The following is a 15,996-nucleotide window of genomic DNA, read 5'->3' as shown; positions in this document are numbered from 1 at the left end:
CAAAAGGAGATCAATATAAGATGAATCAAAGCCAATAAGTGGGTGCAGACTATCGATGAAAATGGGAGAAAAGTCACAAGAAAAAGAGGAGACAGGAGGTTGTGACAAAGACAGAAAGGAAAGGAAAACACCGCAGAGGCCAACAGAAAGCGATGGAAACAGGTTGGCGAGCAGCGCAGAGCAGACACGAGCAGCGGCAGGGTGTGACCAGCAGCAGGACGGCACTCAGGAGTTTTCCTGCAGCAGCTGAGGTGCCTGGCAGGGGAATAGTCAGCGTCTATCAGAGCAAACTGCTCGGCTAATTACTTTCAATTTCCTCTCCATCCTGGACTGCAGATGACAGACAGAAGCCTCATTCGTCTTCGTGTCCTTCACCTCGTGTCACCCACAGAAGGGAAGTTTGTGTCCTTGGTGGTGCTTTGAGCGCCAACAGATTATGTTCTTAGAAACAGATCATCTGAAATATCTTTTTTTGTCTGTCTTCCTCGGTTTTTAATGCCACTAATCACACACCTATGCCTCTCGACTTGAGCTTCATGGGGCTGGCAGCACAGTGTGCTCAGCGGCTCCCTGTTGTGACAAACCTCAGTTTGTATGAACATCGGATGCTGTGGGCATTGTCAGAAAGCTTTAAAGTGAGCTTCGAGACTAAACATGTTGACGGCAAAAGGAAAACACGCTGGATTTTTGCCACCAAGTAGATCGAGTAGCAGCAAGTTTTAGTATTAAGGTAAGAAACGGCATCGAAAGCCTTCAAAAGGCTGGACTTTAACAGGGTTTTCAATCTTATGACTGACATACATCCAACTTTCTCTCGACAAGCAGACAGTACATTCATAATTCTACACAGAGAATAATTTAGTGAAGGAGCTTATATGCTTCAACAAAGAAAATGCACCGGAATAGGACTGATTCCAGAAACCGACTCACAGGATCTGTAACAGTCTTGGTAAGAAAAAAAAAACAAAACAATAACATGGCAGAGAGAACTAACATCATGGAGAACACACTGCGCCAAACATCTAAGGTGGGCGTAAAACCTACTGTTTACCAAGGAAGACAAAATCAATGCCCTACCCACTGCGCCAAGAACGCCATCTCACTTCGGGCAGCAGCAGCAGGTCTAACAGGGTTCGGTAAACCCGGGGACGGCGTGGAGTCCGAAACTTTTGGCTGGAAGGATTCTGGGAATGTTCTCAACTGAGTGACATGTCATAAAATCAAAACCTGCACCTTGCTATGTTTGATTTGTGCCCGTGGTACAGGAGCAGAGCACCCACCAAACGCTCGCCTTTCATTCATAACAACCACTTTCAGCTTATTGACTTGGACTTGATGTGTACCTTTAGCAAAACTACCTCACTTTGCAACTTGGATTTTGCTTACAAAACAAACAGACCCCCTGCAGCATCTCCACATGTCAAGTCAAAACATCAGATCTTACATTAAATCTTTGTGCCGCACAGTCACTTTATCACAGCTTTCATTACCACAGCATTATCACTTGCTTCTTCCGCTGAAGTCCCAATTAACTGTGACTAATTAAATAAACAGACTCCTACTTTCTTTCAACTTTTCTCAGCTCACATGCGGCCACTCTGGAGGAGATAAGCAGTGGATCATGAGAGGACAGTATCTCTGCTCTTAAGTGATTAGGAATGTGATTTTTGTATGATAACAACAGGAAAGCAAATTAACTCAAGTGTGCAAACTGGCGACTGAATGAGGAGGGGAAATCTGACAAGAAAGCCCTGAAAACAATGCAGACAGGGTCCTGTCCATTCCGTCACACTGCTGTTGAAGTCCACCCATCTAAACTGGATGTTTATCACAGGAACTGAACCAACTGTAGCTCTGAATTGGTTCAATTTGACTTGAACAGGACCGACGGCAGCAAACTTTATCTGTACACGCAGTGACTACAATACACATCAACACAACTTCCAACGAGTGTAAATAACAACCAAAGCCTGCCCGTTTACGACACGTCCCAGCTTCACGGAGGAAACCCAGGAAACCCAGGACCACCGCCGGCCTGCGCAGGAGGACGCGTCCCCGTCCCTCACAAACTTCCTGCTCGATGTACTGGCAGCGGCTAAAGCCCGGACATGTCACAGTCTACTTCCCGAAAACTTTCACTTGTATCAGCGCACTGAGAGGCGGGCAGGTCAAGTGCACAAAATGACCCCGAGTATTAACTAACAAGCCCCTGGTTCAACATCCCCGCACTTTTCACGCCACTTCCACCCAAACTTGAGTCGAGATGAACGGAAGTCAAACGGGCTCATGATGTTGTTCACGTCCTGTGCTCTGACAGTTTGTTGGCACCGCGTAACTCTTCGTCACCACGGGGATGTTAGCTAAGCTAATACGCCCTAAAACAAGGTTTGCGAGTCTTGGGAGCACCATAAATCAACAGCACCCACAGCAAGTTTTCAGCGCTGCTGAGGCGGGGCAACTCTCAGCATACGTCCACAGCACGGGGCCGTACGTTACAGCCGGTGAACCCGACCTTTCCGGCTAGCTAGATCAACTGAAAACATGTAGTTTTCGATGCTTTCTTTTTGTTTGTTTGAGATCGCCCACATTTTGCAGGCGTTACATAAACCTGTCTTTATGCCTGAGGTGCACAGTAATGGGTGTCAAGCTGCTGAGTGTATACTTAATACTTTTTCTTAAAAATATACCTCGTCGGTCGGACATTTGCGTTACTTTCTCCGTATGAGTCCTCTGCCTCCCCCGCTGAGCCGTTGTCGTCGTCCTCCACGGTAACATCTGCTGCAATCACCGGGGCACCGATGTTCTCCAAGCCCCGCTCCATGACTCTTGCACCATCTTCCTCCGAGGTCGGACCTGAACCCCGGCTGGCTGAATGCAGCTCCCTCCCGATGGCGGAGCCCTGAGTTTGCGACGTCCCGAATCCGATGAGCACTTTCAGCAACAGTAGGAGCACCAGGGAAATGCTCACGTTTCCAAAGTGAAGCCCCCTTTCCATTTGTAAGACTGGCACATTAGTGAACTATGAGATTTACATGCCAGTGGCCTTGTAAATCTTAACATAAAAAAACTTAAAGTGGGAGAAACAGCGAAACTACAAAGAAAAGTCCACTGTGTCTTGCAAAACGACCTTTCAAATCTGTTCTTTAAGTAAACATAAACAGCCACTGGGATACCATGTTATTCCCTTTATACTTGACTCAGACTTGCCTTGGTAACGCTAAGCCCCGCCTTGTTTCTACACAAGGATTGGATGGTAAAATCCCTGCGTTCGTTAAAAAATCATGTAGCCGCTTCTCATTGTTCCGCTTGCTGTCAATCATACGCACTCTCATACTAAGCAGAATATGATTGCATCAGATAACTGTCGCTCAAAAAGGCGGGCTCGGAATGTCCCAGCCCCCCAAACAGTGCATTTCATTGGTCAAACCACGGTCTGTCAAAACGACGCAGGCGCACTGGCTGTTGACACGCAAAAGGTGACGCAAAAAAGTCCCCGATGGCGATTCCGGTGGCGGATATATGATTGGTGGGATGTGTCGTCGTCCGTCCAATAAAAGAGAGACAATGTCGATGAGCAGCAACGCCATTGGACGATTTCTACCACCGCTGACTAAATGTAAGCGCTGATTGGATATTTCACCTGTCAGTCATGTGTGGTTGTCATGAGAGTCGATATGAAAGCATCAACGTGGCTTCGCTGTGATAGGTACATTTCCTGTTCCTGATCACGAGTTATGCTTTCTCACTTTCCGCATAAACAAACAGGGCGCTATGACATAATGTCTGTCAAAGACTTTGAAAACGTAAAGGAAATTAGTCTTTCGAAAAAGGAAACGTCTGTAAAACTGCACACGTGCCACGAGGCTTTCAGGTTCCTCGGCTGTTTTCAGAAATATTGCACAACCAGACAGTCACTTTGACCCCACCTCATAAAATATTTGTAATACAAACAGCTGCTCAGTGCGAGTAGGATGCATTTTATACTCCATGCTGGCACAGATGACAGTATGTAAGTCCATTATGAACCTGCGGTTTGCCGTGCACTGACTTGAACCCATAGCAACAGAATGAAACTGCTTGCGTTTCCAGCGCCCCCAAGCGGTCATCAAAGAGAACGGCACCATGAAGGTTTTCTTTGAGGAGGCACCTTTGGTTGTAAAGTTTTCCCCCTCATCTTCCATGACACGAAAACTTAAGAATATTTTGTAATTACAAAGCAATATCTAAATAGTAACACCTCTACTGCTGTTTACAAGGACTGCATTTTTTTTTTTATTTCTGTTTTATACAATTTTCTCAAGTCTGGTCTATAAATTATTGGGAGAGAAATATTACACTTTTCTAGAGTCTGATTTGACATTTATATACAGTAGCTTTTGTTGTCTAACAGTCAAAAAAAATCAGTTAATGTTCGTGAATTGCTGCCAAATTAATCTCTGATAACCAAATAACTGAAACACAGACTGGTTTCTGCACTAGTAAACTAGTAACAAGAATGACGTTTTCACAGGTTCAACAGAAATCAAACAACGAGGCACACTGTTGTCATTTTGGTCCTGTATTGGTTGACAAAGAAAATAGTACCTTCACAGAAAAATGGTCATCACAGTCAACTGGTAAAGAAACACAATAAATGCTGGCACAAAGAAATAACCAACATGGTGTAGAACCTCCACTGGACCCAAACCGAACCACATATTTTCATTTCAGTTGACTTTCACTTTGTCTACACGGCACTTTCCATCTCACTCATAACAGCAGAACTGGACTAGAATCAAACCTGACTGTTGTACCCAATACAAGTGGCTTGTAGACAAACATGTCAGCCAACCGGATTTGTTTGATTTGAATATGTTTCCTGAATCTCTCTGAGCCATACATACACAAACATAAACATTCAAAAATAAAGTGTAAGGCCTTGTGAGCCATAAACAGAGTGAAAAGCTGCTTTCCAAACTGAAAGATACCAACTACTGTATGAGGGGGGAAAAATGACAAATGACAAACTATGGTTGATGTGGACATTAAAGCATCACCTGACCAGCTACGTTATTAATTCTGATACGCCTGAATAGAATAAAAAGGTTCCTGTATTGCTCTGGCACGCCAAGGCACATAAACTGTACTTGTATTGCTGCTGGTGCAGATCAGAGCTACATCAGTTCGCCATTAACTGTGACCATAACCACCCATTACCGCAGAATGTTCTACACGTCTTTCTACAGCCATGTTTAAATGAAGTTTATGGCACAAGACTTCCTGTGAGCAGACAGCTTGTGTAATCAATAAGTCGTGCAAGAAACTTACAGGCACAAAAGAGAAGCAACACAGAGGAAGGAGGTCCATGCATTAAAGTACACACATTCAGAGGTCTGCGTTTTTTTCTTTGCTCTGTCAAACAGCGAGAGGCCGAGGACTTTAACCCTCACGACCTTTCCACTGTCCTCTCTCAGAGCAGGAAAGCAGACCACGTGCAACAGTGGTCCAGAACAGTTCCACAGGAGTAAAGAAAAGGTCAAATCCACTGCTGAAGAGGACGTCGGCTTGTTGGTAAATGGCTGAGATGATGAACAAGGACTCACTACACTGTCCCGAACCGTGAGCTTCAGTTACTGAGGTGCAAAGGGAAACGGTGAAGCCACAGCCGCCTGTCTCGCTGTGAGAGCAACAGGAAGTGCGAGCTCCCACAGCATTTTCACCTTGTCTTCAGGTGTTGTGAACAGAGCAGCAGTCCTCACTGTATTCTCCACAGTGAGGACTGCTGCCTGACATGTCTGTTTAAAATACAAGAAGATTTTACACCATCTCAGCTCACCTCTGTGCTGTACGCCCCCCCCCACCCCCCCACCTACACACACACACACACACACACACACACACACACACGTCTTAACACAGCTTCATACCTGCACTGCAGGGTTCCTCCAAACTCTCAGCTATCTCATTAATTTTCGGAGCATTTTGCTGTTTAAATTAGCATATTAATTAGAGAAAATTATTTGCTGGAAAACTCCTTTATGTCGTAGTGTAAAGTTCATGTTACGCCCACTTGTGTGATCTAATTTACCAAAAACACTTGAAGGCACATCAGCTTTCTGACTGCTTGCAGTAGTGGACTTTTTGCAGCAGTCGAGCGGATGATGATAGTCTGATGTATGGTTATGAGCTTTTTAAATGTAACTTTAATAGCATCACTCCTTTTAATAGGACTTGAAATATAATCTCAAGGCACATTCATTCTGCAGCAGTGCAGTGATTCACCACAACAGTGCTGCAGACATTCAGTCACACCTGCTAATTACAGGAAGTGCCAACATTCCCAGTTAGACCAGGCAGCCAAACCGAGCACCAATACAGACTGAAAACAAAAACAAACAAACAAAAAACAGTTTGGATAGAAGACGCACATGACTTTTCTCATCAGGCACTTTAAAACTCACAGAATCTGAAGCACCACCTGCAGGATGAGAAAAATCAAGTGATCCTCACTTGTGTCTGGTTTTGAGATGCTACAGTTTTGTCCAGTTGTGTCCGAACACGGTCTGCGAGCGGCTGTGAAGCACGAACGCGGCACTTGCGGGAGAGGCGGAGGTCATTTCGAGAGGAGGTGAGAGGATGTGATCACGCCAAACTCTTCAGTTGACCGGAGGATCCCGAATCTGCACGCTTCCATCTTCCATACCGAAGTAGGCTCGCTCAGCCATGCCGACGAAAAGCCCCGTCTCCACCACGCCTGAGGAGGACACACAGACACACACTGAGGGCTTTGCTGGACTCTGCTTTGACGTTTCTTACTGGGAGGCTGAATGTGATGACGACTGGTTGGCAGGGTACAACATCGTCTTCTGTCAACTCCTCACCTGGAATCATCTTGATGGCGGTGTTGACTTCCTTCCAGCTCTGAGCGGATTCAAACTTCCAGTCCAGGATGAAGTTGCTGTTGTCAGTGACCACAGGACCCTGAGAGTCAGACACACACGACTTTTTAGGATCTTTGCGTTAAAGTGCACTGTGGCTCAGCATAATAAATAAAAGGCTGTAATTAAACATGTAAGTAACAGATGTTAGTATTTAATTTGTTGAGGATTTCTGAAGTATTTCCAAGTAAAAACAGACAAACTTCTTTATTTTTACTGGGCAACAACATCAACTCATCAAAACGATCCTGCTGAGTGAAGGTCTGCCAGGCTGAAAACGTGACTGACCTCTGGAAATATTAACTGAATATTTGTGACTGGGAGCCAAGCGTTGATCAAGTAACAGCACTTCTGTGATCATCGAGGCTTCCCGGGTCAACAAACTGGTGCTCGACCGCTCATTAATGCACAAACTGCTTTCAGGCTCAACAGCCAAAAGGAACAACAAAAGTTTAAAAGAGCCAGAATAACAAACACTTCTGTCTCTTGTTGGATGCTGTTCATTTAAAAAAGTGAGCAGGAGGAGAATCATTAAAGTTGTCCTCTGCAGACTGTTAATGAGGCACGTGCAGCCGTGTGCAGTGTGTGTACATGTCATTTGTGTCCTCTGGCTGCAGTGTAACCTCCGTCTCACTGCTGTCACAAGCCTTTCCTTAAGGCGCCCTGTGGAGTTTTCTTGTAAACAAACAAAGGAGATGTTTACATTCAGCAACAAATGTGCTCACTGCTTGTCTTTCCATGCAAAACATTTGCAAACTGATATTTTTGCATCCAGGTGTCCTGGCTTGGAGTCTAGCAAAATCGGGCTCCACTTGACGTGAAAAACTCAGCAGTGAGCTTTTGAACTCGTGCACAAGTCCAGGAAAATGAAGTCACATTGCTTTAATTTCATTCTTGTCATATAAAAAAATTCATGTATAAGAGTAATATATCATAAGTAAGATTCTGCATAAAAGCACTCAGAGTGATAACAAAAATGATGCAATGCTTATTTAAATGTTTTAATAATCTAAATGGTTTCTCTCAGCTGCTCTGATTATTCCTGAAAGGGCGACTCTTAACTCTTCATGCTGACGTCAACTAAATCTCAGCACCGTTAATAACGGACCCCAGGACCACACACTCCTGGAACGAGAACCTAAGGGGTTCTGACAGGACAGCACGCCGACAAAAATGATAAATTACCCACGTTACCCACGAGCAACGCAAAGCCAAGCGAGGAAACAGTGACGGTGCTGCTGTGACAGACAGAACGCCGACACCAAGACCACAAAATAAGACAAGAGTCGCACACAGAAGTGAGAGACGAGTCTGTCCTCCACTTACTGCTTTACTGACAGCCATGCGTAAGTTGGCCTCCCCCCCAAAGCGCTGGGCGATGGTCCTGGAGACTGGGACGTACGCCATGGGGATCACCTCAACAGGAACGCCCTTCTTCCACTGCTGGCCCAGAGCCTTGGAGTCCTTCCTGGGAGGCCAGAACAGAGTAAGAATGAACACACACACAGATTCAACCACAGAGCCCTTATATCTTATAAAATCTAACAACAATTTTCTTTTCCATGGCTTTGCTAATGAAGCCTAATTAGAAAAAGATGCAAATTAAGTTTTTTTTTGTACCATCTGCGAAGCACAAAACAGCACCCTCTCAACCAGCTAATATCAAATCAACAAATCCTGAATGAAAACCAAGGAACGTTTTATTTCCTTTGAGGGCTGTTGTCACACTCTGTCTGAGAACTATACTTCTCTTCTCCAAGCGAACTGGCCAACACAGACCTGTAGTCGGCAATGACGATGAAATGTTTAGCGCAGCCGGCGACGATCTTCTCCTGAGTCAGGCAGCCGCTGCGAGACAAAGAGAGGACGACTGTCGGACAGAAATCAGAGGAGACGTCGTTTAAGCTCTGCCGTCTGTACTGAACTGTACTCACCCTCCGCCTTTGATCAGCGTCAGATCTGCGTCCACTTCGTCTGCTCCATCAATCGCCACATCCAGCTGCACGACAGGAAAGACAAACAACGCATCACACAAACAGAAAACCACACAAAAATCTCCCAAAACCTTCTCAGGCATTTCTTAGAAACTGTAACAGTCAGCTCCACTGACTTGTATGGTTTTCACAGCACACCAATTCAAGCTGACAGGGTTTGAGAGGCGACACATTGCGGCCCTGCCTCAATTCCAAGGCTTTCAGTTCAATTTGTAAGGAGCTCATCATACCTCTGGGTGCCTGTCCAGATCCGACAGCGTGAGGCCGTGCTGCAGAATCAGCTGACGAGCCTGTGGGAGGACAAGCCCAGAGACGGGACAAAATGTGACGAGCGCACAAGCAGCAGAAGTGAGACAAAAAGCCGAGGAAAAGTTGCGACAGGGTTTCATTTTGTGCATTTTTTTAAGAAAAGGCACATTTCTAAACTATTATTAATGCTGGCATGTTAGAAATTAATTAATCTTTTCTTCCAAGTAATTCAGAATAATGTGTCATTTATATGTTTAGACAAGAAGACAAGAGGGTGTGTGGTAATGAACTGCATTCAAAGCCACAGTATTGCAGTAGATGCTGTTGCCACATACTGCGTGAGCAGCAATAAACTGTTGGTCCAGAGGCAAGACAAACGGTCTCAAACCAACCTGGAAGGAGGTGGGCACACACACGATGTTGAGCTTCTCCTGACGCACTCTCTCAGCTGCATTAACAACATACAAAAAGACAGAAAATGACCTTCAGCCAAATTTAAACATTTCGCTTTTAAAACAAAAAAAAACGTGAGCTAAAGGTAACTGGTTTCATTAAACACGTTCTGCACAAACTCGCAGCTAAAGCAAGTGTGCTTTAGTACATAAAGATTTGAGACACGGACACACCTCAAAAGACTAAACACCAAACAAGACAAATGAGACATGTCGACTCAGATGGGGGTTTCACTCACCCAATCTGTCCACAGCATAGACGATGGTGGATCCACTGCCCACTCCAACCACCTGGTTGTTCTGTGCGAGACAGAAAACAACTCAAACTGACGAGACTTTGTGACATTTCACAGCAGGCCCTGCAGGTAGCCGAACACACAGCCAAAACATATCCTGTCCTGTGGGTGGGCTGACACTGAGCTCCAGTGAACAGTGGTTAGTACTGCTTACATTTATGTCTTCATCATGTTTTACTTCCTACGTACTAAAGGACAAAACTCCACGAACATGCAGCAAACAAAACAATAAGCTATAAGCATGGGCAGCATATGTTGCAGGTGTGCTCCTCTTCCTGGTTGATACCAACAGATGGATTCAGATTTCTTTCCCTTCATGAGCTAACATTAAATGTGAGAAGTTAAATAAAATCCTGCTGTATCACATATTCACAATTCAGCCTGCAAAGGACACACTGGGACTTCATTATTAATCATGCAATGTGTTACAGCAGCAGTCTAAAACTCAGCTCAGGTCAGCTCTTGGCTCTAACTTTAACTCGTTAGCTTGTCTATTTCTGTTTGTCCAGCAGTTAAAACCACGCTGACAGGCTAGCTAGCAGCTAACACACGGACAGTATATTTAGTCCTTAATGCCGCACCAAGTAAGCCCACTATCCCGGGACAAGCATGCATAACACTGAGCTAATTCCCTCCCAAAGCGTTAAAGTTAGGTAACAGCTATAAGTTAGCAAGCTAGGCTACATTACTTTCTATCTCTGTTTATATATAAGCTAACTCTGCTAGCATGGAGCTAAGAGGACGAATTACTGTTTTAAGTGAGCTGCTGGAAACAACAAGCTAGCAGGCTGTGAAGACACGCTAACATGTTCCTGACAGAGACACTAATATGGACAATGTGAGCGGTCCACATTAACCTTACCTGGACGTGGTTGTCCACAGCTGCGTAAGCGGCCAGCTTCTTCGCCTCCTCTGCCATGTTCGCAGCGGACTGACCGAACTGACACACGTGTTTCAGGCTGCTGAGTGCCGCCTGCCTCCGGGATGCTGAGGAGAGACACCCAGCTACGACGTTACTTAAGGAGACCCACCCCTGGAGTCTCATGACCCGGCCCACAGAGAGACAGACAGAGCAGCCCCCCTCCGCACTGGGAAGACAGGAGCGGTGCTGTCTTACAAGATAAACTCTTCTCCTGTGTCTGCAGTTATCTGCGCAGGCGCAGCAGCGACCCCACAGAGACTGCAGCGCTCACCTGATTGTTACCTGGCGTTAGAAAATAGCTTTTAGTTGATTGTTTTTGTGCGATGTCTAAAAATTTAGATTAGAAATGTATATTACAACCACACCGCATCATCTCACATGATGAGGATTTCCATGGACCTTCAGTGTGGCTGGTAATGCCATGTCTGTCCTGAGGGTGGCGCCAGAGGAAAAGCCACAGGCTTAATTAAACGTAAACGTTACATCCTCTTGGGACCACGAATGTTCCTCCGCGCTTTCCACCTTCACCTCATGACATTGAGTGCAAGAGTACTCCATAATATTTTTCAAAGGACTAAGTCCAGTGGAGGAGAAATAATATTCAGATATTTTACTGAAGTAAAAAAAAAAGTGTTACACGACAATTAAAAAGTATTAAAAATACACTTAGTGTAGTAAAATGCTCCCTTTCAGTGTTTTACACGTGTGATCTTTTAGGATTAATTCTGCTGCATTAATGTGTATGTTGCATTTTAGTACTGTTTTAGATGTTTAAGCTCATTTTAACCTTTATTTTATAAGTGGAAGTTTAATCTGCAGCAATGCATCATATTCTATCATATGTTTGTAGCCGTCCTGTGAGAAGCACCCAACTCCAACCAAGCTTCGTGATGATGCATTTCCAGCTCATCCAAGAAGGTTTTTAAAGACTTTATTTAGTTAAAGTGGGAGGTGAAGTTTCTCGGCTCATAAAGGAACGTTTCATCCTTCAGTTTATCAGTAAAATCTGCTTTAAAATAAACAATAAAAGTGTGATCAAACTGTAGTCAAAGTAACTAGTAATTAAAGCTGTCAGATGAATGCAGTGGAGTAATAAGGACAAAAAGTGTCGTTAGAGGGGAGCTTAATGACCTGATGTTAGCCCTCCAAAGAAAACCTCACCTAAAGGCCTTAAATATACACGTGAATCATCATAAAATACCTCAGCAGTAATTCAGATATCCTTAGATTCATCTTTTCAAATGAATACAAGCACCCACAAATATTTACATCACTACTACTTTTTATTTGGCAAACAGCTTGAGATAGTCTCTCTTTTTCAGTGTACAGTATACTGTATATATACTATAGTAAACCAACACATTCTGTTTGATAACCATTTTTTTCTCATTTTTACATATTACAGCTTACAAATATAGCTGATCTTTTTGACAAAATTACAGATTCTGTTTGACACCTAAATTATTATGCTATATAAAAACCCACACATCTTACATTCATGATTAGAAAAAGTAGGATATATGAAATCAGGAAAAGAAAACGAGAGAAAATAAAAAAAACCAAAACACCACAGTACGCAATTTCAAACAAATCCAATCAGGAGGAGGGGAGTCAAGGTTTCACAAACAGAGTAGGATGTCCTTCACTCTGAATCCAATGTTAGGTCATCTGAGAGAAATTTGCTGCTATTCCAAAATCATCAGCACAGAGAAGATATCAAGGAACAACAACAATACTGTCACATAAGAAGAAGAATGGTTAAACCTCTGTACTCAGTCCAAAGTTAGAAACTAATACCTTGCCATGGATTATAATGGAGAGTTGATAGAAACTAAACTTTGCATTGCAAACTGTACATATTACTTCCCACCTCACAATCTCTTTCCTCTCTCATTAGTGCTGCCTTAAGACTTAGTCCGAGGATTATGTAAATGCTTCCGAGCTTTCCTTTTGCGCCTCGCTATCTCGGCGTGAGACATCTGCTTAAATTGGACATCTTTCTCACATCTGTAAGACAAAGTTGAACAGAACTGCATGAGGGAGCTGCCATTTGGATACTGGGAAAGCAACTAAATCTACTGTGAGTGAATGCCTCGCTGACAGGCAAACTTTTTTTTTGTTTTTTATTTTTTTTCCTTTCCTTTATGTGACTGTGCCATAATTGAATCGGCACAGAGCAGCTTTTGTACCACGAGGATGGACTGAAAAGTTGCTGTCTTAAAAAACACAGCTGGCCCGTCTTGGCTTGACCGACGGGTCCGCCTTAGCTGGGGAGGCCAAATCCCGCCGCTGAAGTTCTGTTTTTGTACACAGTATTGCTGAATATTGAGCATTGCATTATTGAGAAGTTACTACTTTTTTTTCTTGTGTAGGATACATGACCGTTGGCATTACATCGTATCAAAAAACCCAGATGAGTCATGCTTTATGCAAACCAGTGCCTAGAAATGCTCTTTTTTTTCCATTTTGTACTGTAGGTTACAAGATAATCTTTCCAGACGTCTGGATTATTACATGACAACGTTTGCAAGCATTGATCTAATCATAACATCTAAATAGAAAACAAGACCAGATTATTCTAAAACTCATCTTTGAAGACTTTTTCACAAAAAAAGAAAAAAAGGGATGCATTTTGTCGAATCCAAAGCCTGCAAACGTTTCTCTCTTTTTCTTAGTATTATTCTATTATTTCCCACCTATACCTCACTTTCATCTTCGCTAGCAATGCACCAGAACTGTGTTGGACTTTGACATGGAGCTGGAGTGGACTTTGATATGTAAACACTGCGGCAAAAGCCAGACGTAAGACAACCCACTCAAAATACGAGAATCAGAAACAGTGTGGAATGTCGAGGAGAAAACAGGCTAAACACACAAAAGAGACCATTTTCTAAAAGATAAACTGCCATCATGATAAATAAATATTCTATTTAACCTAAAATACCTTTTTTTTTTGTATATTGCCATAATATATTTTAATATATTCATCATCTGATAAAGATTTCACTATATGTTTTGGTTTGTGCTGTCGTTCTAAATAATTACATATAATATATACCCGTGGAATGTATGCCTTTATTCATTCTTGAGTCTTTATATTCCACCTTAAAAATGATTTCTAAAGAGCTGGCAGGAAGCTACATGAAGGACAGATTAGTAACACACACACACACACACATACACACACACACACACACAGACATGCACACACACGCTCCCTTTTCCTCCTCTTTTCCTCTAGTGAACACTGACATTTGACTTACAAACTCGGTATGCACGAGCACAAGTGTCCTTCATAGAAAAAAAGGGGGAATCACAGCTAAAAGGTGCAGGAATGTAAAGGTTTCAACACTGCACGATGACAGCAATACAAAAGGTAAAGAGTTACTTTGCAGTGTTCAGCTGTTTTGCCCATGGAAAAGTGTTTAAGTACTTCTAAACACAGTGCGAGTGTGTAAAATGTACCCGGACGACAGCGTAAAAACACAATGTGTCGGAAAAAAGATATTGTTCATGCTTACATTGTGCCGCTACACCCATCGAAGTACTCCACAATGTACACTGGCAGCATTTTTATTCCTCACACAGTATTAGTGAGTACTTTAAGCACTTAGCCATAGCTCAGCAGATGAATACACTGCAGTAATGTTACCATAAAATGTAAAGGTGTGAGAGGAGAACATGGAGGCGTCATGGCACTGACAGGGTCAAACCGAGGTGAAACAGGGAGTTCTGGGCCGTCCAGTTTTTCCGGAGAACTTTGTCCCCAGAGAGATGCTGTCTGTCCACGTTTGGAAAACATTTCCTGCGGCTCTCATCTCTCCTCCTCGCACGACTTCCCGCCTTTCCAGTGCTTCACCTGTAAGAATGTTCTTATCGGATACAAAAATCAAAACAGTCGCTATTTCCTCCTTCCGTTTTGTTTTAGTTTTGTTTTTTTGCGTCCGTACAGTTTTGCATTGAAAAATACGTTTTTTTTAAAATGATCATTTCTTTCTCTCCCTCTCTCTCTCGCTCTTTCTCTTTTATTTTTTTTATTCTAGACGTCTTTTTTGTAGATCCGGGACTTGTCTCCATCTGTAGCTACATGTGTTGGGCATCCATTATGTCCAAGTATTTGGCCTCAATGATATGAGGAAGCACGTTGTTCCTAAACACACAGAGAAGGCAGAATTTATGTCAGTTGTCACTCGTCAGGCCAGCAATGAGGAAGAAAACACCATCAAAATGTCAGCTCTTATCAGGCAAGATTGATCACTTCCTTCTCAGCAGCATCAGCGAACAAGAGAGCAAGTGGGCGATGCTGCGGCGCCTCACGTACAGTAATGCGAGTGTGCGTACTGGTACTACAGATTAGACTAGAAAATGTTATTTTATACAACAGTCTCAATAAATCAAATTCTTAATGGAAAAAATGTTCAAAGTTGCTGTTGAAGCCACCGTGTTTTCCCCAGCCGGATTTGTTGTGCAAGAGAATTTATGGATTTACTTTGTTTTTTTAGGTTTTTTCTCACTGACATTGTTCAGCGTCCGCTTGGATGTTTGCTAACACATTTGTCAGAACAAATTTAAGATGACATTTGCCCCCCCGCCAAGAGCTGCACAAAAAAAAAAACAAAAAAAAATTGGTGAATGCGGGTTTTATGACAAAAATAGCACAAAGTTAGCCTTCATGAGACGTGGAGGATCTTTTGCTGAACAACTTAGTGAGCTCGTAGCAGTGAAAGTGCAGGCCATTCTGTCACCACTGGAAGAAACCAGTGACCAGTTGTTAATCCGGCTTGTGCACTGCTAGATGTGATCTATGGTTTTCATAAAGTGTGTAATGGCGTGTGTGGACAGCAGGACTGCGTTTCGGTGAACTTGGGTGTGATAAGTAAGGGAAGAACTTAAACTTTAACCCACACTGTTTTATTGAAGACATTCCACTAGTTTTGATGCAGTGAGTAAATTATTCTGTGAATGTACAAATATCATATATAATGTACTACGTCCATCTGCCGTCAGCACTGCAGCCTCCGCTTTCGCTCATTCGGTTCAGTGCGAACTGCAGCACAGGACGTTTGTGTCTCAGCTGAGCCGCCAGATGTTTCCAGCTCAAACACATTAATACTCATTATGGAGTTTTAAAACACGGAATGAAGAACACTAGACTCGCTGTCCAAC

The 15,996-nt window shown here is 43.3% G+C and overlaps 3 protein-coding genes across 7 annotated transcripts in view; all 3 read right to left on the bottom strand.

The window, feature by feature from the left end:
* The window catches only part of eif2ak3 (eukaryotic translation initiation factor 2-alpha kinase 3), a 30,382-nt gene extending 26,975 nt beyond the window's left edge, over window positions 1–3,407 (bottom strand). The window contains exon 1 of the mRNA XM_046412333.1: window positions 2,688–3,407. Within this exon, the coding sequence (XP_046268289.1) occupies window positions 2,688–2,995 (308 nt within the window). The 5' untranslated portion in view covers window positions 2,996–3,407. The remainder of the gene's footprint in view (window positions 1–2,687) is intronic.
* Window positions 3,408–4,542: 1,135 nt separating this feature from the next.
* Window positions 4,543–11,056, bottom strand: rpia (ribose 5-phosphate isomerase A (ribose 5-phosphate epimerase)). Its single transcript, XM_046412335.1, has 9 exons — window positions 10,771–11,056; window positions 9,852–9,912; window positions 9,553–9,608; window positions 9,142–9,201; window positions 8,852–8,916; window positions 8,697–8,765; window positions 8,244–8,385; window positions 6,861–6,960; window positions 4,543–6,733 (listed from the first exon to the last, which is right to left on the bottom strand). The coding sequence occupies exons 1-9, from the start codon at window positions 10,951–10,953 to the stop codon at window positions 6,636–6,638; spliced, it is 834 nt and encodes a 277-aa protein (XP_046268291.1). The 5' UTR covers window positions 10,954–11,056; the 3' UTR covers window positions 4,543–6,635.
* Window positions 11,057–12,094: 1,038 nt separating this feature from the next.
* slc4a11 (solute carrier family 4 member 11) overlaps window positions 12,095–15,996 on the bottom strand; it is a 95,449-nt gene continuing 91,547 nt past the window's right edge. For 4 of the 5 annotated variants that reach the window (XM_046412086.1, XM_046412083.1, XM_046412085.1 and 1 more), the window contains exon 20: window positions 12,095–14,980. In XM_046412086.1, the coding sequence (XP_046268042.1) occupies window positions 14,914–14,980 (67 nt within the window). In that variant the 3' untranslated portion in view covers window positions 12,095–14,913. The remainder of the gene's footprint in view (window positions 14,981–15,996) is intronic. The other variant, XR_006845337.1, reaches the window with a different exon arrangement.

Source organism: Scatophagus argus, chromosome 15 (assembly GCF_020382885.2).
Source record: "Scatophagus argus isolate fScaArg1 chromosome 15, fScaArg1.pri, whole genome shotgun sequence".
Taxonomy (NCBI): domain Eukaryota; kingdom Metazoa; phylum Chordata; class Actinopteri; family Scatophagidae; genus Scatophagus; species Scatophagus argus.
This window is presented reverse-complemented; position numbering and strand designations above follow the sequence as displayed.